Source organism: Prunus mume, linkage group LG5 (genome assembly GCF_029339155.1).
Source record: "Prunus mume cultivar Tortuosa linkage group LG5, ASM2933915v1, whole genome shotgun sequence".
Lineage (NCBI taxonomy): Eukaryota > Viridiplantae > Streptophyta > Magnoliopsida > Rosales > Rosaceae > Prunus > Prunus mume.
Window position 1 is genome coordinate 6,005,006 of NC_142702.1, and position 25,146 is coordinate 6,030,151.

At 37.8% G+C, this 25,146-nt stretch overlaps 1 protein-coding gene across 2 annotated transcripts; it reads right to left on the reverse strand.

Moving 5' to 3' along the window:
- Positions 1 to 836: 836 nt before the first annotated feature.
- On the reverse strand, positions 837 to 13,795 carry KEG (protein kinase KEG). 2 transcript variants are annotated; one of them, XM_089051940.1, is made up of 16 exons: positions 12,720 to 13,795; positions 10,780 to 11,142; positions 10,457 to 10,687; positions 10,017 to 10,142; positions 9,584 to 9,920; positions 9,316 to 9,473; positions 7,374 to 7,531; positions 6,266 to 6,384; positions 6,013 to 6,147; positions 5,471 to 5,595; positions 5,073 to 5,177; positions 4,739 to 4,972; positions 3,756 to 4,089; positions 3,465 to 3,653; positions 3,057 to 3,362; positions 837 to 2,464 (listed from the first exon to the last, which is right to left on the reverse strand). In XM_089051940.1, the coding sequence occupies exons 1-16, from the start codon at positions 13,442 to 13,444 to the stop codon at positions 1,247 to 1,249; spliced, it is 4,863 nt and encodes a 1,620-aa protein (XP_088908066.1). In that variant the 5' UTR covers positions 13,445 to 13,795; the 3' UTR covers positions 837 to 1,246. The 2 variants fall into 2 exon arrangements, with proteins under 2 accessions (XP_088908066.1, XP_008231619.2); XM_008233397.2 differs by having other exon boundaries at positions 6,266 to 6,387.
- Positions 13,796 to 25,146: the final 11,351 nt, after the last annotated feature.

The window sequence follows — 25,146 nt, forward strand, 5'->3', positions numbered from 1 at the left end:
AGTGATCATATAAGCAAAAGCTTTTCCTGCAGGAATCAAAAAAATTGAAGGCAAAGTGTACGTTAAAATCAAAGTTAGCCAACATAATTTAATGCCCAGAATAAACAAACAAGTAAATGATATTTGAGAGGGTCTACAGTAATTTTCACAATTAAACCAATTAAACGTTATCAGCAATCAGAATAAAGATCAAATTGAAGAAAGCAATTAAATCAAATCAACTAACGTTCAAACATTAAATTTGATTTTGAATTCTAAAATATTTGGTATTGAAACATATGTACATTTTGAAATACTCATTAAGATAAAAAACCAACATCCACAATGGTTTGTCCCTGTATTTGATTTTTCTTCAATGTTCATATGTACATGTATGAAGTGCATATGCCAATTGCACCGAGCCGAGTGATTTGTTTTTAAATGGTAACATGCCTAATCATAATTTATTTGCAGCTTGCTTCCTCCATTGTGTTTATATATTTACCTGTTGCTTGGGCATGTTAGTTTTCTGAGTTATAAAAACACCCTTCGGTGGGTTTTGGAGAAAACATCTACTAGGTGCCTCTGAAAGAATTGCACTGAGCCGAGTGATTTGTTTTTAAATGGTAACATGCCTCTTTTTTTTTAACGGGAATATACCTAATCATTTGTTGAATGCGGCAGGGTAGTACCACTTTTAGCATATGAAAATATGTGAATTGTACTTTGTTGGTACATAATTTATTTGCAGCTTGCTTCCTCCATTGTGTTTATACATTTACCTGTCGCTTGGGCATAACAGTTTTCTAAGTTATTAAAACACTCTTCAGTGGGTTTTGGAGAAAACATCTACTAGGTACTTCGAAAAGAATGTATTAACTAACAAGATTAAGGGTTCAATTTGTACATCAATATAAATAACCTCATATATATATATATACCTCAAACGCTTGTCAACTGCACAACAACTATGAAACACGTATGGCAAACTGCCACCTCTCTGTGCCTCCGTTGGGTCCCCTATAATTAACAGTAAGGCAAGACAATTTCCCCCCGTTTCCTATCTATCCATCTCTTGTACTCTTCTGTATTAACAAATAAATTATCCCTTCAGAGCCCATTACAACAAAGTTATAGTTTCGGAGCAGATCCGATCGCATTGTGCGGTCACAATGGCATTCGCACTTATCTGCACAAGCCGAGAGAGGGCGAGAACCCCTGAAAGTGGAGGAGCCAATTGAGAAGAACATAAGTTGGATGAGTTGTGTTACGTGCTTTTATCAAGAGCAACATCAGCAGGATCTCCGATCCATGGCCTCCCTTCTCTCCACCGGAATTTAATTCTTAACTTCCCATTTGCATCCACCCCCACTACCTGTCCTTTGCTTGCATGAGTCTCCATTCCCCAGCCCCACCGTGGGCTCACCAGCCCTTCTCTAATTCTCACTTTGTCCCCCATTTTAAATGGCCTAACCCGTTCTATTTCCGATGCCTTGCAAAGCCACAACCTCTCTGTGAAGCAAAATGCAACCCAGAGCTCCTCATTTTCCATGCGGTGCACCACCCCAACGCTCGAACGACTCACCTCTCCCCACTGGTGGGTTGGAGTTGAAACTGATGCCTTAACCCTAACCCAATCTCCAATGTGAAGCTCCTCTTCCTCGACAAGCTCCACTTCCGATGGATCCAACATCCAAGCTTTTGAACCAGCTGGGGTGTATATTCTCAGCTTGCCATCAGCATCAATTGTGGATATAGTTCCAAGACTTGCATGGCTGTGGCCTGACCACCCAAATCTTGGCTGCTTGACAGATAGTTTAACCCTAACCTTCTGGCCAACCATGAGCCTGTTCACCCTAGCAAGATCAGAGGTAGGCCCAACCCATTTTTCTTGCTCGCCGCAAAATCCAACAAAGGTCGTTCCATCCCATTTATCGCCATCATATCCCAATCCTTGCACCACTCCGACACTGCCCGGCCCAATGGATTTCCAAATACTTGCATGATCTTTTAATTTCACCCACTCTCCAACTTCAAAAATCTGCTCTATTTCAAGATCCGCAGGATCTCCTCTCCACAACCCTGGCAAACCAGAGAAAGCCACTCTGACTTCCCCATCAGCATGAACGCTAGTTATGATGCCACGAGAATCAGGTTGAGCCCCTCTCCAGCCCCATCTTGGTTCAACTAGTCCAGTCCGGAACCGAACATACTGCCCTATTTTTAAGCATGGAACCTTTTCAACATCTGTGTAATGAGTTATCCACCTGCCTTTACGAAAACAACAAGCTAACTCCAGATAACCTGTATCTTGTACACTATGCACAACAGCTAAACTTTCCTTTCCAATGCTGTTCCAATCATAACTTGGTCGAGTTCCCAGGCTTGGTTTAGAACGTACCCAGTCACCAACTTCAAATCCAGAGAGTCGTTCCGCATCTCCAGGAGAAACTTTCCACAAGCTCTGTCGACCAGGCACTTTTACCTGCATCAAATAACCAAAACCTCTTCTCATGTTAAGTGATATTTAACGAGGACAAAGGTCCTCTTGACATTGTTGTTAGATTGTGCGCATGTGCACACACACACAAGTACTAAGCTTATATAGTTGCAGAAGTTGTCATCCACCAGCAGAAAATAACAAATGGTTCTACAACTTATTTTGCTGATAAATAAAGTGCTGATCTCTTTAAGCATATTTGTCATTTATTTCTTGTTTTCTGCTTCTTTAGTTAAGGACAGAAAGGCAGAGACCGGTGAGGAAGACATGAGAGAAAAGATGTATCATAAAACTAAATCCCTCATCTCTCTCATCTCCCTCTCCTCCTCTCTCTTTAATTTTATTTTTTAAGAAAAAATTCATTTGTCGAATGTGCCCGAAGCAAATGAAACTTCAATGACAGTAACAGCCCGCTTATTTAAAATTGTCCCCAGCCAGCACATTAATTTGTACATCAATCTGATATGTTATATGTAATGATATGCGATGAATCTGATATCATAACAATTGAAATGAAGAGTGCAAGGGAACGACTCATGCAAGATATTGTCTGTATGTGTGAGATGAGATTTCTTACATTCAAAGCTCCATCCATGTCAATTCTAACTATTTTTCCAACAGTTGCTGCACTTTCATTTGACCATCCAAGTCGTGGCTGAGTAATAGATGACATCACATGAATCTCTTGCCCTAATTCAAAAGGGGGCACCTTCTCCACATCTGTGACAGAACAAGAAAAAGGCTTGCTCCTGAAGCAGAAGGCGACACCCATATCACCATCTTCCTCCAAGCTATGAATTATCCCAACACTGTTCCTTGTAATATCCTCCCATCCGTATTTGGGAGAGGGCACTGAAGCTTTAACTCTAACCCAATCCCCTACCTGCTCATGGTGGAAATACCAACATGCAGATACAAAGCAGCATATTAAAAAAACTACCCTGTTTTTTTAAAGATATAATAAGAGTAAACAATTAGATATTACCTTGAAGTCTTCCACCTTCTCCATGTCAGAAGGATCGGCCTGCCATGGTATTGGTCGATTAGGAATTTCAATTACCAGGAGGCCATCATTCTCTATCTCACTTATTCTTCCAACACTATGGTGTGTCTCACCACCCCATGCATACCTAGGTTCTGCAACAGATCGCTTCACGCATACCCTGTCACCAATCTTCAAAGTCAACAATGTATTAGTGTTTGAAAAGAATACATAAAAAACATCAAGGGATATAATAAAATTATCAATTATCACTTTACAACATATCTCACTCACCCTGAATGGGATTACAGGTTCAACCTCCTCCGGTTCACAATGCCATGGACTTGGAAGATAGCTCAGTTCTAGCAATAGACTACTATCAGGTCTTATACAATACACAATACCAATGCTCCCAGGTGTAACAGATCCCAGTCCATGCTTTGCTGTTGTAAGAGTAGGACGAATACGAACCCAGTCCCCAACCTTGAATTCTTCAACTCTTTCCATCTCCGCAGGATCAGCTTTCCATCCTCTGGAGGCTCCAGGAAACCCAACGCGTAGGATACCATCATCATCAACACACAACACAGTACCAATGCTATCACGTGACTGCCCACGCCACCCAAACCTGATAACAAAGCAAGGTCAGTAATTAAATTTACTACAATCCATTTTGAATAAGGATTACATGCAAGCAGATACCAGAAGATGCATATCTAAAGCTGACAATAGAAAGGAATTAAATATGGCAAACGCAAAAGAGAGAGATCCAATGCATGCATGTGAAGTTTAATTGTTGATCAACAGAAAAATCAACAAACTATTCTACTTTTGTCTCTATCACTACATCTGCTTTTATCTAAACCTTCACGGCCGTTTACCTAGTAGTACAGGATTCTGCATTGATTAACAAATATATCATATTTATTCTTGGTCCATATATAATGTTTTTATCTTTTACTTTAATGCCCCAAAACCTTTATGTTTAGTTGGATGTTTCTCCACTGTTGTTTTGTATCTTCTTGTATTTAACCCTTGTGCTATTCATGTTTAACCAATTTTATTTCAAAATTACTTCATATTATGAGGATAAATTATGGGCTAATGAGTAGTCCTTTAGCCAAAAATATAAAAATAAATACATTAATGTCACTTTCATTTTAAATGCTTGAGATGAGATACAGTTATGTAACAATTAAAGCTTGACCAAAAAAAAATTAAAGCTTGGAATAAGATGCCACCACTTTGGATAAATATAAAACTGTTCAGAATTAAACCTGGGCTCTTTGACATCTGGTTTCAGCTGGACATGCTGTCCCCTGTCTAAAGGAATAACTTTTACAACTTCATTTGCCAAAACACGAACCTCTCCGGAACAAAATGATACTAACAAATGGTCCTTATCTGGGGCACCTTGCACAAACCCAACACTTCTATGTTTTGCACCTTGCCAGCCATATGTAGGAGTTGTTATACTTCTTTTAAATTTCACCCAGTCTCCCACATCAAATCTAAACCATAGAGAAAACAAGAATTATGAAATCTACTAGTCGCAAGGAAGCATTATTAGACATGCTATCAGAACAACACAATGATATCATCTCTTCTCACATTGTAGGAGACAGAAAAACTCCCCGATTTACAAGTGCCTCCATCAGATCTTCAGATATCCATTCCCGGGGAAGGGCCTCCAAAAAGTCACGTAATGTCTTGCCGCTGTCATCAAAGTCAAAATTTTAAATTGTTTAATATATTAGATAGCTTACCCTGTGCCTTGGCACCTTTATGGAGTTCCCAATCAGTTTCCTAATAGATTAAATGCAAAATTTCAAAGGCCTGATAGTCATTAATAACTTGTTCACAACTTGGTAGTCATCATTTTTGTTTCTTATAAACAATTAGATGTACAAGTCCAAACACACTTAATAGTATATAAATTTGTAAGAAGAGAATCTCTTGCAAATGACGGTAAAGCCACAAAAAAGAGCAATGCCTTAATTGGCACTTGCCTGTGATTTCTGGCTTCAACAGAAGCATCAGGATTTCTAAGCATAACAATAAGCCATTCAAGATTTTCACGTATCATTTTTGCTGCATCTGCTGCTATATGGAAAGCATTGTCACCTTCATCATCCTGATAACAATAAGCAAAATACATAAGGCTGATGATGACTCAAAGAGAAATCTGGTTTAAGTAGCAAAAATATAAGGACAAAGTCATTACGCATCATCAAGATATAAAAGCTGTCTTTGTATGTGTGTGCGCACTCCGTTCCAACAAGGGCCTAACCTAGAGGACTTTCATATCAATTGTTTGATAAGATATGGCTAAAATCTTCTTAGCGGCTAATAATGAGAGACATCTTCAACCATATCTGCTTAACAGTTAATATGCAAATCCTAATTGGGTCCTCACTAGATTGCCACCACATGTGCACATATAAAATTGTATTTTTCTCATATTACAGTTCTATATCAACAAGAAATGATTAGATACCATCAGAACATATAACTGATGCAACAAAGGAAGTTCAATAAATTGAAGAGAAACCTGTAAATTATAATTTGCTCCAGAAGATAGAAGCAGTCCGACACATGACTTCGCCCCTCTGGCCAATGCTACATGAAGAGGAATTGTATTTTGTACATTCCGAATGTTCACATCAACTCCAGCATCAAGTATAATCTAGCAATGAATTTTCCAAGGTGTTGATACATCAATAATGCAGAGAGGATGAGTGACCAAAAATCAAGAAATGCGTTTTAGATTCTGTTGTCATGTAATTGAAAGCTATCTTGACTACCTTGACCAACTCAACGTCATTGGCCATTGAAGCTGTATGCAAAGCTGTCCGTCCATGCTGGGCATCTTGAGCAGTTGGATCTGCTCCAGAAGCAAGCAAAATATGCACCATTTCTCTTCCTTCTACAAGCAGCATCAAGTAAAAATACTAATACTAATCATAAGATAAATTACTTCTTACTTTAAGTGGAACACTGGAAAACAGAACAAATCAATTTTACCCTACCAGCTAAGTAGGCACGTAAAACAGAAAAAATCAACAAGAACTACAAAGTGCAAGAAATCAATTTTACCCTACCAGCTATGCAAATCCTGATGGTTACGGAAGATGTCAGAGGTCTCAGATTAAAAGTAAATGACAAAATACACAACCCACAAAAATTTTATGTGAAAATCATATGATTGTGTTAGATTTTATCATTCTACAAATATTTTTTACCAAAAAGGGGAAAAGGAAATCGAGAAACAAATGACATGGGAAAGAAAGGAATACAAAAGAAAAGAGTAGAGAGAGATTTTAACATCACACATATTTTCTGACAATATTTGGGATTCAAGGTTTAAGTGCCCACCCCACATGTCAGCATGGCCGGAAACAGCTTAAAAACGGGGACAAGAAATAGTTTAGAAGTTCTCTGTCTATTGTTGCATTAGCTTGAAGTCTTGATCATTTGTTTGACAATGCAACTCTATAGCTCTGGAGCTTGTAAATATTCATCAATAAAACAAGCACGAATATCTACTCTGTAACATACAAATATAAATATGCAGAAGCATGCACATAGGAAAGACTTCAAATTTGCATTTTTAGACAAGATTTTCTAGTACAACACAAATTGAGCTCAATAAAGACTTGTTGTAACTTGCAAGTATAGCAACACTAACCTCCAAACACCAAATAACAATGATTAAGAGCTCAAAATCAACACATAACCCAATTAATTAACAAAACTGATGGTTTATGGAAAACGAAGGAGGTCTCAGGATAAAATCCCAAAAGTAATCAATATGTAATAAAAGTGCCTCTAAACCTGGTTGAAAACAAAGAATCACTAAACAAATAAAAGTTTCGGATCAATTAACAAGACATTTTAAGGATCTAGGATTACCAATTTCATGATCTTTCTTTAGAGCAGCTGCCATGCACAACGCGGTGCCAACTGAACTTGGTATATCAATTGCATCGGCAATCTCTTCTGGTGTTGCAACTTCCACCCACCTTCTAACAACAGCAACATTCCATGTTGCCACACACAAGTGCAATGGTCTATGATACGATAAGAATTTAACAGGGCAATCAAACATTGAGGTCAAAATCTTTATGTAGTTTCAATCAAATACCCACTACTTGCAAGTGCAAAACCATGCGACTACTTTTAACAATTTTAAAAGATAAAAGCAAATGCTTTTGGGCTATAAACAATCAAACTACAGAAATATATATATATATATATATATATATATTATGCTTAACTAAAAAGGTGACAATTGTCAGGTCTACTACTAAGCATGTCCTCTGAATCACAAGCTCAGGAATGATGGGCCAGTGACTCCAACAGACTCAATCAGTATATTTCACCAACAATATTGCACCTTTTAAATACATTTAAACAATCTGACACATCACCAGACTTGTAAATCCAAGTAAACCCTGCCTTTTACTGAAAGCGTATGTAATAAGTTAGGTATTTTTATAAGAAATTATATGAAATTATATGATTCGTTGATTAGCCTGAGATCCCAAGTCAAACCTTTTCTCAATCAAAAGTACAAACGTTTTCTTTTACCTTTGGATAAGTTCAGGACTTGTCTGCCTACTTTTAAGGGCTGACTTTACTCTTCTTTTCTTTTCTTTTTTCAAATGTTGCTAATGCCGCTGTGTTTATCTTTTTTTTTTCTTTTTTTGTTGAAAAGAAATGCCACTGTGTTTATCAAAGTACTCAATATAAACTACAATGTTTAATCGAATTATAAAAACAATAACTTCATGTCTGTTTTACATAAAACTTGTATATTTTCAAAATATTTGTCAAAATCTATCAAACAAGACTCAGGATGAATATAAAATTATGTATGAAGATAGAGACAGTAATGTATATGTGAGACATATACATAATCAAGATGAATAATGTTACACTTTATAACCTATTATATATCTATGAGACTGATGCATTATCATGATGTGAAAAAAATTAATTAATTAGATCGTGTCAAGGACTTGATAATGTGTTTGTGAGACATATTCATTATCATGATATCAAAAGTGAATTATGTTTCATTCTGTAAGAGGCAGATACATTAATCTTTTCTTCTACATAATTTTATTATCATGGGTATTGTGGATAATGTAATATATATGGATGTTTGACTTTTCTACTTGGATTAAATTATTGGACATGAGCTAACAAAAACATCTATCAGGGTACCGCATCTACAAATCTTGTGAATATGATCTGTTTTAAAAAGATCAAAACAACACATTCAGATTCTTATTGAATGCTGCCCAACATGATATGTTAAAAGAGCTGACATGGGTCTAACCAGTAAACAAGATCAACATAACTACACAATGTGATAGTCATATGTAAGACTCTGACAAGTTAATTCTACAACATATTAAAGTCATAAAATCATGGATCTTAGTTTGGAAGACATGAACGGAGTTAAAGCTGGAAATGCCCATTGGTAACTACGCTTTATGCCCAGATGAAGGGGTTAAGATTTGGCTGACTGCATTCTAAGACTTGAATATCTTAACTACTGTTCGTATAAATATATTTGCATTCAATTTGTATACTTCACATTCAAAGAAACTAGAATTCTGTATCTCAAAACGCATTCAATTCTACACAAGGTGCTAAATGAGTCAATGACTTTTTATTCAGACCTGATTGTGGCTCAGTGGATTGTGCCCATTAAAAAAACATCCACAAATATTTGATATTGCACCACACATCATCAATGAATTTCATTACCAGAGAGGTAAAAATATGCACATTACTCTTATAGTAAACAAAAATTAAAGAAAATGAAAATCAATTTCGTACTTACGTATATTTTTCTGAATTTAAAACGGACATTGACCTAGAGCCCCCATTTTCCAAAACGACAAGTGCACAATCTGTATATTTCTTGGCAACAGCTCTATGTAGTACAGATTCACCTTCCTCATCCACTGCATTAGGATCTGCCCCAGCCATTAGTAACTCCTGAAATTATGCAAAATATATGTTAAGAGTACACCTTTCAAAAACCTTATGAAGCAAAAATGAAATATCATTAAACATGATCTTTCATTATCCATGTAACTGAGACCTACACGCATACAATCAGGCTGGCCATGATAGGCACAGACATGAGCAACAGACGGGCCAAAGCCTTCCCGCAACCTAGATCTCACATTAGCGCCTCTGTTAATGAGAGCACGAACGCATTCTGGGGATCCAGCAACTAAAGCAAAAACAAGTGGAGGATCCCCATCTTTGTCCAAGACATCCACATTCGCCTCTCGATGCTCCAAAATGGCATCAACAAGTTCTGCACTACCACGTCTACAGGCCAAATGGAGAGCAGTTTGGCCATCAGCATTTTGAGCTTCTAATAAAGACAATACTGCGCTGTTATCACTTTCTGCTGCAGCCTTTTCAAGCAGATCTCTGTATAACCAAAAAGTGTGGCATAAGGAGAATAAGACAACAGTTCTGGGTTTAAAAACAAATAGCCCAAATAATTAGGGAATGAAGTGCACTAACCTAACACCGTGTACATCCCCTTCGGACACAAGTCTATGCAGAAGGGTGGGGTTAGCCTGAAAAACTTCTGAATGGGATACAGGTGATGGTTCCGTCACATTTGATCCAGAGCATTTAGCTAAACCACTGTGTTCAAAAACTCAAGATGTCACTCAATCTAACGTAATTAGCAAATTATAAATTTCAATATATTGATCTTGCTCTCTCTGTGGTTTGGGCCCTCATGCATTGAGAGAAACCCAGCATCATTGACTTAGTTTCTATATATATGTTCTTCATTCTGCCCTTGGGAAATAGTCAGATATCCTGAGTTATTGAAAAAATATATATCTATATAATATTTGTTTTTCATCCAACAGCATCAGCAAGGATTAAGTCAAGATGCCACTAACAAAAATACCAGAAAATTCAAGAGTATAAACAGTACTTTGAATTCTTACTTATCAGGACTTGCAGGAGGGCTCCGTGGTATCTCCTGCAAATGACGGAGAAATGTTGCTAACATTGAACTAAAAGACGGTCTTTTTGATGCCTTGAACTGCAGGCACTCGCCAATCATTTTCCACAATTCCCTAGGTATTCCAACGCCTACTACACTTGCATATTGTGGAGGCAGTTTCCGAGCCTTGATTACAGCCCGATAAATTTCCTCTGTGCTTAAACCAGCCCATCTGCACAACGAATTTCAACTTGTACTAAAAATCATTCAATAAAGGGAAAAAGAATGAGAATTTTCAAATATACAGTATGTTGCTCCACATACGGAATGGAACCAGTGCACATTTCTACCAATGTACAACCAAAACTCCATGCATCTGACTCTGCAGAAATACCAATAGCATCCTCCCAAAATGGATTCAATAATTTCTTCACCGGCTCCCATGCCTCTGGGGCTGCATAGTGGGGGCTGAGCATCGTACATTCCATACAAGAATGGATCCTTGAGGTATCACACTCCAGTCGAGCTTTCCGGCAGGAAGGTTTCTTCAGAATTGCAGCAACTCCATAATCAGAAACCACCGCATGACCACTTGAATCCAAAAGAAGATTGGACGGTTTCAGATTCATACAAACAACACCTGCCGCATGGAGTTCAGCCACTCCTCGTGCAATGTCAGCCCCATATCTACAAATGGGAAGCACTCAAAACGTCAAGACAAGAGTTAATGCCAGTTAATAGTTACTAAAATAAGATATTTGGTAACACACTGGTGAACTTGGATTTGTAAACCTCTAACTCAATTAGAACTTTAACCCTCAAACCAAATTAACTCAACATGTATAAAATGGAAGTATAAACAAATACGTGACTATAATAATTTATATTTCTCTACTTTCAAGATTTTGCGGATAAAAACAGGAGATGTACCAAGCAGGAAATGTAAACCTCTATTTGGCAGCTAGTTATACCGAAAACCCAATAGATGTTTTGTACTTTTCAGTGAAAACACAATTCTTCAACATTTATTCTCCAAATCTAAAATTCAGCGTCCAGATGCATTTGGAAAATCAGAATGATATTCAAGATCAGTCTTATTTTGTGGTTAGGTACCGTATATCCCTCTCCTGCGTCCTAAATATGGAATTAAAGCAAGCTTCACTCTGTACGCAAAAGAAATGCATTTCTACACACTGGATTAACCAGTTATTATGTTGATTGTTGACAGCTGTTGAAGGGGAAAATAACATATAAGATCATTTTATTAAAAAGTCTACTACCAAAAAATAAAAAAATAAATCCAGCTTATAGTTACAACTGTAAGCCTACAAGCTCAAAAATTTAAGTCTCACATGGTTAAATCTGACTACTATAAATTTCAATGGATTTAAAGAAAGTATAATGACTACTGAATTAAAGGTTTCTGAATAAGCTTGATTTCCATGTCGGGGACAATTCTTGTTATGCCACATCCAACCAAGAATCCCAACTGTTTGCATTTATACCTGTTCCATAGAGTCCATCCATTACTATTAACTAAAAAAAACATCTACCCTTGTGAGCATATTAACATTCTTATAAAGTTTCCAATTCCCCATTTCACAGTCCAAAAATGGGAGGAATATATTGGAATGGGCAAAGTAAGTTTGGCTAAGTCAGAAAGGACAAATTTGTCTTCCTTGAAAGCTTCCAGTGAGAACAACATTTCAGGGAACGGAAGGCATCCCAATTTGGTGGCTGCAATATAACTTGTATCCTAACTCATTTTTGTATTCAGGAAGGGAAGACAAAGAAAATATGAAATTTGGAGAAACATGACAAAAGAAGAAGAAAAGTTTTAGATATTGCACGATACTACTAACCCAATGTAACTCAGCTCCCCATGACAATGCACGTGAAGTACCCAGCATACAGAACATTATGGCAGAAGACTTTACCACACCTCTTTCAAGTAAGACACAAACACTTCAAATAAGTTTTATATTTGAACTGTCAAACAATATGACCAAATACAGTATCGGTATGAATCATAAAACCCATAACTTGATCCATAAAAACAATTCGATTGTCATTTGATTATTCAGAAGCATTAACCATTCCATACCCACTATATAGAGATCAACAAGAATTGCCTAAATTACCTTTTTGAACTTTACTATCCAGAACCACCACACAAACTAAGAAAATAATCAGAGCATACGAAAATTATAATATACAAAACCATTTTCAAACAAAAAATAAAAAGCAAATGAAAACTTCAAAACCTTAGGATTTGCTCCAAAGTAAGCCTGCCCTCATTGCGCTGCATCTCGGACTGAACAGACCCATAACACCTATCCATAACAAGACACAAAGTGCCTTCACTCTTCATAGCCCCATGAAATGTGCACACATTCCTACACCACATCGATGCCCGCCGCAAATTCTCCAGCTGCCCCATCACCCAATCCATACTCGTCTCCTCCGCCACTGCCACCTTCTTCACCGCTACCTTGTGGCGGCACCGCCCGCCTCCGCCGCCAATCACTGCAGTCCACATTTGGACCCCGGCCTGCCTCCCCTCCCCTATCCGCCGCACCAATCTCAACTCTTGGTGCACTGCCAGCTCCATCACCGGCCCGCACCCGCCCGAGCTCGAGGTGTGGGACCCACGGCTACATCGCCGGTCTCCATCGTCCTCTTCATCATCGTCCCCATCCTCGTCGTCCGTGTAGTCGCAATCGAAATTGGCGGCGGAGGCAGACGAGACGGCATTGGAACTCGAGTGAATCAGAGCGAGCACGGCGAAGTTCTTGCGGAGGGCCTGAACGGAGTTGCCGACGACGGACACGTGGCGGCACCTGGGGCAGACGAGGGTGGTATCGGTACAAGAAGAGAACATCCGAGACAAGCAGTCCTTGCAGAAGCCATGGCCGCACTGAAGCAAAAGCGGGACTCTTTCTTCCTCGTCGTAGCGCGTCTGGCAGACGGAGCAGCACGGCACTTTCATCTTCCCGATTTGGCTTCTTCCACTTTCTGAGCTGAATCGATTGAAATTGGGTTTTGGGTTTCGGGTTTCAGAGCTTTTGGGGAGCTCAGAAGCTCATGCTGGAAGTGGAGAAAGTAGATCCATAAATGAATTGGGCAGAGAAATGAAGATTTGAAACCAATGAATGATCAGTTGGGCTAACCAGGAAAGAAATCTACACAAGCAAAGAAAAAAGGGTTTTAGTCTCTTAGAGAGAGAAAGTAGAGAGAGAAAGAAATAGAGAGAGAGGAGTTTGTGTCTTGTCTTCTAACTTGCAACTTCTGAGGGTTTTTTTGTATTTTTGATTTCTTTTTTGTTTTTTCTTTGTAAATAATTTTGTTTCGCTTTCTACAAGGACTAAAAAGGAGAGTGGAAGGTTGGCTGGGTCGGCTACTTTTCACAGAGTCCTCAAACCCGCTTCTTCCGCCACAAAATAATACTTTGTTTTCTTTCGTTTTTCTTCTTTGTGGGTTGTATAGGAGGGGTAGAAATGGAATATAGAGCAAAATGGTGGAGGGATGGTGTTATATTTGGCAATGATAGAGGGGATGGTTTTCAATCCAAAACCGTTCATATGGATAGGAAAAGAGGTGTGAAAGATCCTTTGAGGGTTGGGTCCTCGATAATGTGAATGCAAATCCAATAGTTGTGTGTGACGATATCTTGTGAATCCTAAAGAGAATGGTGAATCCATCAATATATAAATCAAAGTCTTGTCTGCATTTTAATTCGCACTATAAAACAATTTTTTATAGTCTAATGCATTTCTTTTTCTTTTTTCTTTCAAGATTCAGTTGAAGAGTTAGAAAGTATTTTAATGTTCTAAAATAAGATATTCATCATTGTAATTTATTTTTTTTAATGTGAGAAAGGAAATTAGAAAAGACGCGAACCTCTAGGACATGCAAGTCCAAATAAATCCAAATAAAAAGAAGAAACAACAAAAAAAGGGAGAACACTCTCCCACAACTTTGAAGGCGAGAGAGAATGACTAAGGGAAGCAAGAGCATCTGCAACCGCATTGGCTTCTCGAAAGACATGAGAGAAGGAGACTTGATCACAGAATGTTCTGAGATGTAGAATATCTTGAACAAGTTGGTTAATGCACCAGGGAGTCGAGCATCGCTTCAAAACTGAGTCAATGACAAGTTTAGAATCCCCTTCAACTAAGAGCTTGGACCATCTCTTCGAAATAACATAAGCCAAGTCATCTCTAAGCGTTAAACATTCCGCCACCATAATCGAATTGCGACCAATCTTCTTAGCACCAGCCAGAACAACATGTGCATTATCATCTCTAATAACAAAGCGAATTGTAGCATGGTTGCATCTCATGGAGCCATCAAATTTTATTTTGTACCAACCAAGAGGAGGAGGAAGCCATTTGATAGGTGCAATACTTGGTCCAATTATTGGTTTGTGATTGGTCCGCCAATAATAATCCAAATGAATCTAACCGCAACATTGAGGACTCGTGCAAGATGAGGACGCATGCCTCGAAATATTAGGTTGTTCTGAGCCTACCAAACTTGCCAACATATGCATAAAGCTTTGCAAAAATCATTAGGTTCCCAAAAATTAGCATTACAAGTAAGGGAATGGAACCACTCAATAATATCATAATGATGGGCTGCAAGATGAGAAAAATGAGAAACACAATTCCAAACTGCAATAGCAAAAGGGCACTGAGAAAGAAGATGTTGTATGTTTTTTGGATGTGTTACACAAAGCATGCTCATGGTTCAAGGCAGGATTAAATCTATGCAATCTAGAACGAATTGGCAACCTGAAGGGAAAATTATGTGTTGGGTATTTCTCAAAACTCATTATGTATAGGAAAATGATTTATCTAGCATTAACATATCTCATATTAAATTAGCGAAAGCAAAATCAAAAACTAGAAACTCATGTGAGTCCAATTAGTCCCAATCTTTTTAGGTTTATCAAAAATTGCACTTTTGACTCTTTAATATAGTTTTAAAGAAAAGGATGAAGAATGTTTACCCTTGGAGCGAATCTTAAACCCTATTAAGGTGTTCAAGTAATGGACTTGATCTCTTGCTTGTTGATGCTCCACTATGGCTCTTCAAATAGGTACAAAGGATATGAACCTCCCAAAAGCTCTTCACCAAGGATGATTAAGATGAGAGAACAAGAAACTTGGAGGGAAGAGATACAAATATTGATCTCAGTCAATCCTTGTTGACTATGTCAAGTGTCGAGTTAATGGTTGACCTTTGACATTGACCAAGCCACAAATCTTTCTTCTCTTCTAATTCTCAATCCACTCATTTTTGGATTGCGATCTTATAAGTTCTAATTAGCGAGGTCATGGGTAAGTATGATTCTACTAAATTGAATATGAAATGTATCCCTCCAAACAATTCTCTCTATTGGCAAAGACTAATTATAATTAGTCCTACAAGGCTTCCACAAACCATAGCTGACACCTAGCCGTATGTCATAGTTACCTAAGCTAAATAGAATTCATTTAGAGAACCTAGTCAGTTTGAGATTGCAATGCAATTCAGTATTTCTCTAACACAATACTCTATGGTGTATTGTTGGGGTACGATTAACTTGTGTCAAATCCCTAATACGACATTTCTTCACATGCCTCTGTGGTCATGCTGGATATCCTGAGGGACATCTTTAAGTCACATCTTTTGATGTGACTGTATAGTATTCTCAAAGACAATTGTGATGTCTCATGTTTGAGGACTAATTTGCATTATCATAGCCTAGAATTACTTGTTTGACACTTGTGCATAAAACTTCCATACAAGAATTCTTAGTTTGATCGCATTCAGTGAACTTCATCTTTATTGAGAACCTACATACTTGTCTTAATGTATCTACACGGAATGACTTGAGACTAGCCATCCTCCCAATTGAGCAGACATAGTATGTACTAGTCTTTGCAGATCACCAGATCACCATTGTCCAATTGGTGATCTTATGACTAGGAACATTTTAGGATACAATATACATATGACAGGAAGGTCTCGTGAATCTAACTTTTTAAGATTACTTTTCATTTATATTCTTATCCATGGACTTGTTACTTTGTAGTTGGTATATGTAAATTTCTTAAAGTAACATTCACAAAGCAAAAAACTTTAATTTGGGGAGAATGTTCTGCTTCCAAAGTTTCTTGACAAGTTGAGAATTGAGATTTTTTTTTGGGGGGGGGGGTGTGGTGGTTGGATTTTATAAGCACTCTTAATAAAAAAAAATTCCACTTAGGTTAGGTAATTTATATCCTTTAATTTTTCCAAATCAATTTATCATGAATCTATAGGGATAGTATGAACAATAGTAATTCAATCAATGTTAATCTGAGGCCCAAAAATCCAAGGGGCTAAACCCAACTACCATACAAATAATCTTTGGCCAACAAACACATCAAACACAATCATATCTCCCTCATCGGTGATTGAATGCAAAATAGGCTCAATCAGGACAAAAGAGAATTTGTAAGAGCCTCCAACACAAGCTACAAGCCACGAATCATGTCAAGCAAGCATGTGCAGAAGGGGCCAAAAGCATGCTGACATTACAAAATCACGCTCACATGCTCATTCGGTGTTACTTGGCCCAATTATAGCCTATCACAATATGGCATAATAAAACCCCAAGCACGAGCATAGATATCATGCAAGCTCAAGAGCCACTATCATCTAACACCAAACCATGCCACGAGCTTAAGTGGGCCCAAGCCACACAAATTAACCGGGGCTTACTGAAAAGGTTGTGGTATGGAAGGAAACGAGCAATCACAAGGCCCATTGAGGGTTCAAGGGATGCAAGTTTTTAAGCCACTTGGGGGCTTTAAAACTCAAGCCCGTTCCTATAACCCAAGCACATGGGTTAGCATAAGAGAGAAGAGAAAATTACCCCATAATACTTAGCCCAACCCACATTAATAGAGTGCCCCAAAGAAATTAGCAAAAGCCTTTTCCAGTAGTTTGGCGAAAATCCACTATAGATAATAAGCCAACAACCCAACGTTACACACAAGCCCAGCCCAGCAGCTTGTAGAAAAGATGTCATCGTGCTCCACCTTTGATGAGACTTCAAACAAGTCAGACAAAGGGCCAAGGCAATAACCATCAGAAATTCATGGGTAAAGGGCAAATACCCATCGGACAAAAGGCTCCACCCATCTCCTTCCCCATTACAAGCTCTGTTTTGAAAACGTTGAGAAAAAGCAAAGTGGCACCTCACCCTTATGGGGAGGTCCAGCTGCGTCAAAATAGTTGGAACCACAAAGGGTTCCTTACCCATATGCCTTTATAAGAGAATTTCACCAAAATAGGACTAAGTAGGGAACTACCAAAGGAAAAGGAAGAGAAAACCAGACAAAATTAGGATTCTTGACGCCTATAAAAGAGGGCTTTTGCTACCTAGAAAAACAACCATTGATAGCCTGACCAAGCTTCGTCAAGCATCTGAGAATTCACTCAAGACACCCAATCCCCTCTTTCGTTCGTTCTTCTTCTCCCCCATAGGGTAGAAGTAGTGCTAATATTCCCCTGCTTCACTTCGGGCTCTTGTTCTCTATAAGGAACTCATGCCTCTCTCTCTTTCTCTCTCTCTCTCTCTCTCTCTCTCTCAAATTGCTAAAATTGTGAAAGCTTAGCTCCCATGCCACAGGCTCCTCAAGCTAAGCCATTAGTGGATTTATCATGCTTATTTGGGTGTTAGTAAAGTGAACCTAAGAGTGTTCTTTTAAAAGCTCATCAGATTTTCTAAAAACTCTTTTAGGAGCTTGGTTTCGAACTCAGGCATTTGGGAGATTTTGTTCGTCGTCTTCTTACAGAGCCCAAGCCCATTCGTCAGGCTGCTAGAACAAAAAAAACCCCATACAATCAACAATATCTTGCGATAATAAAGCACATAGAAGAGGAGTAGTATTCCAAGTTTTATTTGCTATAAAGGTAGAAACTTTCAAACTTTTATCCATAGAAATTATTTGACTCTCAAGTAAAAGGTTGAGGAGGAGAAAAGGAAAAAGCTAGGGTAATGCAATCCATGATTAGAGAAATCTACCGCTCATGAAAACCAAACTTGAGTAAACAAGCTTTGATATAGGACCAGACAAGCATATCATAATGCTACTGAAGCCCATTAAAAAAAAAAAAAAAAAAAAGAACCGGTCCAAAATCGAAAAACCGCACCGAAAATGGTAGTCCAGGTTGGTGCGTTTTCCTTCCATTTTTTGTAAAAATTGCACCGAACCGCATCGTTGAATAGTGTCGGTGTAAGGTGGAAACCGGACCACGACCAACCCTAGGTAGGAGTTTCGAGAGGAAGAGAGAAATGAGAGGCTTTCATTTTTTTTTTCCCTAAAATAAGAAAAGAGAAGTGCTGCAAGAAAAGAAACCTAAGAAGTTTTCTACTTACTTGTTTCCTGATTACGAATCCATTTTTGAAAACATGGAAAACAACGTTTTCAAAGTTGAAGCACAATATTGAATTCGTTTTTGGAATTTCGTTTTCCGTGTTTTCATATGACGGCTTATCAAACGTGTTTATCACCCTTTCAATTTTGTAAAACGATAATGGGGGCCATACAACATTACCGAATGGCCCAGAAATACCTTTGAAATGGAGTTAGAATTGGAGGAGAAACCTAAGAGCAATTCCAAGAGAGATGTCAAATTTCAAACATCAAATTTAAATTTGATGTCTAATGTGGCAATTTGACATCCTGCACCGTTTTACACTCCACCCGAATTGTCAAATTAAATATTATTTTATTATATTTTAGTGTTAATTTATTTATTACTTCCTAATTGAATATAAATTTTATTATTTTTAATTCAAAAAGAAAGAAAATAGAAAAAAACAATCAATTAATTAATTTTTTTTAATTTAAAGTACTACAAGTTGGGGTTGTTGACAATGCACTGTAAAAGAAAAGGAAAATTTTTGGTATGAAAGAGGAATTGTGTTTCAGCACAAGTTCTTCTTCTTTTTTTGTTTGTTTTTTTGTTTTTTTTGAAGAAACCGAAATGAAAGAAACGTATTTATAAACAAAAATTAAATGAGTAACGTACAACATGAGGAAAAAGGTTGTGTGTTTATAGACAAAATTAAATGTATTTGTAATTAAAAAAAATTGTTTAACGGTACATGAAAAAAGTTGTAACGGTTAAATCATTCAATATTAGCCTAGCGTGAAGTGACAAGATAAAGAAAGAAAATAATAAATGAAAGTTATTAAGTGAAGTAATATCCATGTGTCTTAAATAATAATAAAATAATCATTGAACACCTTGCTTTTGCAAACATAAAAAATAACGGTTGAAACTTAAGCCTTTATTCCACAACATCTTTGACAATTCAATTGGAGTGATGTGATGAGTTATTTCTGGCCGTTAAATGTCTATGTGACACTTTTAACACATCCGTTTGAGATACGCTAAGAAAAATAAAGACATTGTCTTTGTTGTCTTTAAAAAGGGAGAGGTTTCAAAGGGTGATAACAAGGTAACAATAAGCTACCTATCTATACGTACTAGTTTCTCAAAGCTTCAAGAAACATACTAATTTTGTAAAGGTCATATATTGTTGGGATAGAGAAAGAAGATGTGTTTGCTGGAGATATGATCTTAATAGATTTTAGTTTGCATTTTTGTCAGGTTATGAACTTTTAATAACAAGGTTATCTACTCAGTTGTGAAAGTAGCATATGCACATGTCGAGGCTAGAGGGCATCATTATCCATGCCGAGTAGTAGGAAGAATTAGCCATGTATGAGATTGGAGTTTTCAACTTAGTTATTCTTTGTTGATGTATGTTTAAACGCCAAGTTACAATTTTGGTCCCTCTAATTTGGGTGAAGTTTCACTTTGCTACTATAGTTTGAATTTTTGGTTTATAGTTTGCTGGTTGTTGCAATTTAAAAACAATTGGTGTAACACCCCGACCCCAAATTTATTCCATGTTTAATTAATTTAAGTGGAATTGAGAAATTACCCGTGGGATAACAAGGGTATTTTGGTCATTTTCTTACCCGGGAGGAATTTGGGAATTTCGGTTGTACCGTTGCGTAACACGGTGAGATGAGTTCGTAGACACGTGTAGGCTCGAATCGAGTTGTAACGAGAGATATGGTCAAAAGAAGCTCAGTGGCATAATCGTAAATATTTTGAAGTGGGTTTTGGTTAAAAGACCCCCGTCTGTCTCTCTCTCCGGTCTTCTCCTTGTGACGATTTCACCGACGGCTTGTTTTGGCCACCGCCGCCATGCACCACCGCCACTAAGGGTAAGACGGCATCCGCCACCATTTCCGACGATCCGGTATGGATCTTGAACCTCTCAAGTCTTGCTACCGTTGGTTAGATTCGGAGATTTGTGCGTTTTGGAGATCGATTAAGAGAGGGAAGTTTGGCCGGTTTTCGGCCTCCGATTCCGCCACTTCCGGTCAGTTTTTGGGGTATGTCCAAGAACAAAAGTGACTCCAAATTAGGTGTATTACCTAGGGTAGGAGTCTTGGCTCACGATTTGGAGGTTTTCCGGCGATGCGATATCGCTTTGACACCCATGTGTGGCGTGCGTGGGCACTGTAGCTGAGGGCATTTTTGTCCCATTGTGATCCTCTCGATGTCACGAGCGCGTAGGTGTGCTCGGATCTCAATTTGGATACCGTTAGAGTTCCGAACGGATATCGCATCTCGCGTATTTTCCGGATTCACTAGGTTTGGACCGTCGGATGGTCCTGAAATTATAATATGTTGATCTAGGTATTACCAGGATCGTGTAGGATTCGACGGATCATAAAATGGAGTCCCGGATACTCCGAAAATGCCAACCCTAGGGTTAGGGTTTTAGTGACCGTCCGATCGTGCGATCGTGAGCGATCCGACCGTTCGATCTAGACCAAACTTGCAGGACATGTGTCCTAGAGCCTGTGGAACCTATAGGATCTTTCGGATCGGAATTTGGAGGTTGTGGGCCCCGCAGGCCCGTTTGACCCTAGGTTGACCGTGAGACTTCCGAGATAGTCTTACCTTTCTTTGAAGGTTAGAATGACCTTAGTGATAGGTCTGGAGCGTTGTTGAGCTAAATGGATATTGTGGGTTTATGATATAAATTGATGAATTTAAATGGGGGAGTTTATGTTATGCTTTATTTGTTGAGGTTTATATAAGATTAGAAATTATATTTTATATATTTAAATTGTGTGGATGTTTAAAAGTAAATAAAGCGATTGAATGTTAGCTTACAGTGCTATACGCACTACCCCACGTACCCCCCCATATTGTGATTGTGTGATGGTGGTGAGAATGTAGCGGGCGACTTCAGTCGGCGTGTTCTGGCAAGCAATGTGGTGAGAATGTAGCTTGCCTTCATGCTTGTCCAGTTTGTGAGGTGGTCTTATTGAGATTGGTTTGGACCTCGTTGATGGTCCCGAAACTTGGTTGAATTGAGACTCACTGAGCAAGTGAAGGTGTGCATAAATAGATTTGGAATTTGGTATATGCATGTTGATGCATTAAGTTATTTTAAAAACTCTGTGGGCAGTTTTGCTAGAATCATTTGAAGGCGGAGGCCATTTATGTAATTGCATGAGATTATATTGTGCATGCTGCCGGTTGGGTTATAAAATGCGTTTTGTGCAGGTGGAAATTTTGGGAAATGTTCAATTTAGGAGACTTTTGTGAAAGTCTCGTGCCCTTAATCATCTCTGTAGCGAGATTTAAGGAGTGAACCCGGCATGGGTGTGATGCTTAAATCTCGGGTTAAAATTCGGGACGGTCCTGTCAATTGGTTAGTTTTGTCAAAATCTTCAACGAAACTAAAGCATGTTAGAGCACTTCTACCCCATTGTGCAATGGCAAAGGGTAAGGGCAAGTATGGGCAAACAGTATTTACATAAATAGTGACTACGCTAGCAATTTTTTGATGCGTTCCCACCTATTGCCCTGGCAACCCAAGGGCAACCATTATTTACATGAGATATGAAGAGAGGAATTTGTATGAATTTTGGTGTGGGAAGTGATAATAACATGACTAGGTATTTATAGAAAAAAAAAATTCTGTTTTTTTTGGGTTTTTTATTTTTATTTTTTTGGCATTTAAATTGACCTTTAACGTTAGCTCAGTCAGCATCTTAAGCAAGTCTTGCCTTCAAGCTTGTCCAGTTTCATGAGTCTAATTCTTGCCATGGCAACTTTTCCTTTCTGGGGGTTTGTTTTGGAGCCTAGGCCCCTTTTTGATGGGTGGAAGTGCTCTTACGAGCACATATTATTAGAGCTTTTAACTCAAGTTATTAGCATATAAGTATGTTGTGTGCAATTCATGGGTGAACCAATGACGCATTAATATGTAAGGTGATAGTGGTCGACCACTACATAGTAGGTAGACCGTATGTCATACTACTCTAGGGATTCATAAATTAATTAGGAGAATCTCAGTTACACCCCCCTAAGGTTTAGGCTTATTTCACTTAGACCACACATGTTTCATTTATAACACTAACACCCGTTCCATTAGTCTTTGTGAACGGAACATTCCTTTTGACTAGAATTGATTGTAAAAAGTCAATTTTACCATTCTATCACATTATAACGCAATTTTGTTTTCCAAAACTAAAATTGCACTCAATAAAATAACAACCAAATCAAAGATCCAATACAAACTAAAGAGTGTTGTTATTTATACCACATTTACTGTTGTTGTCCACCTCTCTAATATAAGTGGGTCCTACATATATTAGTAGGGTCCACCTTTATTAGAGAGGTTGTCAACAAAGTGGTCAATGAATGTGGTACAATAATATTATTGAAAACTAAATCTAACTAAATAAAACAGAAAAAAAGATTAAATTGATTTTGAAAAGAAAGGTAGATGGGTGTTAAAGGCCAATTTAGTAATCTCGTAAATGCTGCAAAACCCAAAACCTTTAGGAACACATCAACACAACCCACAAGTATTAAACATATATTAGTGCACCAAAATCTTGAAATAAATCTTACTTTAGAGGTACGTAGGTGGTCTTGTGTTAGAGTTCAATTAATGATAATATTAACACATCGAGGATTTGGTAAAATGAGTTTTGGTTGAGGATATTCTAAGTGTAGGGAGAAGAATGACAGGTTTCGAAAAGGAAGCTGATTAGCCACCATTGAGAGATAAGATAGGGTTGTTGATGTATCAGTTGGATTTAGCTTGTGACTGGCTGAGGTTGCAAATAAAGCATTGAGGGGTTCGAGGAGAAGCCAAACTCTTAGATGAGTTTAGGGTTTGGGTGATTCATCAGTGGTGTTTATCATTTTGGTCTCTCTGTCTTAAGAATGGATATGCAAAAACCTTGATGAGTCACCGACGAGAAGCAAGGTGCCTCCATGGTGCTTCAAGTAGAGGTGCCTTCATTTTTTATCTTTTCATATTTATTTAAGAGCTTTTAGATTTATTTTAGAAAAAATAGTTTGTTTTTTAATTGTTTAAAAGCACAAATGACCATATTGGCCACTGGATGTTATTGAGAGTTAACATCCATTAAATTTAAAGAGTGTTAGTATTCGGGCTTGAACGATCATCATCTTGTGTTAGGTTGGTTAGTCATTTCCTTGATGACTAGGAAACCTTAACATATATACATGGTTGTTATAAAAATAAAATAATCAGAGTTGAAAAGTACCACTGAATATTGGGAGTAGAATTATATTTGTTCTTTTGGTATTTACACTAACAGAATTCTCTCATAATTATATTTGTTCTTCTGGTATTTACACTAACAGAATTCTCTCAGATAGAACTCACTAACACTCAGATTTCACTCTCTTTTCTTTCCTCTCACTCTTCCTTTCTTTCCTCTCTTCTCCATTGGTGTGTTTTGCTAAGCAATGGGAAGCCTATTTATAGGCAAATTGGATAGCTTCCAACATATTCATTAAGCTCCAACATCATCATTAAGCTTTTTGAATATCATTTCCTTATTTTCTCTATGTAGGCTCCACCACTTTTTTTACAACAATGGTAACATCCCTTCACTAGCAACTGCATTATTGTTTCGAGATCTCTATTTAGACGTCCAATAATTTGAATAAGAAGGAAGATCTACGGGACTTAGTACATTTGTGAAATGGTTTACACTTATAAAATGAATTCGAACATATATAGACTTTTTATCACAAATGGTCCTTGAGGTTCACGAGATTATCACTTTTAGTCCCTTATATTTTTTGTGGCATGGTTGGTCCCTAACGTTACTAATGGTACATCAAATTGATCCCTCCTTCAAAATTCTGTTAAATTGATGAAGTGGCACATATGTGGAGCCCACATATCCAATGATATAGAGCCACGTGGCTTTAAATAAAAAATTAATATATTTAAAATATTTTATAACTTAAAATTCATAAAGCATTTTAAATATATATATTTTAGGAAAAAAAGAAGATTAAAACTAGAAAAAAAAAATATCATGTAGCATCCCTCACCTCCCCCTTTCCCTTTCTCCCATCTGCTTGCTCTCCCTCTCTACTCTCTCTCCGCTTTGCGTTCTCCGTTTGTTCTATTTCTCCCACACCTACAACCCACCCCCACCCCACCCACACCACCTCCAAGCCTTAACTGATTTAAGTTTATTATATAACGAGCTGACAAACACTGTGAGGGTAGCAAATATGTAGTAATTAATGAAAGAAGATTAAACACACCATAATCCTTTA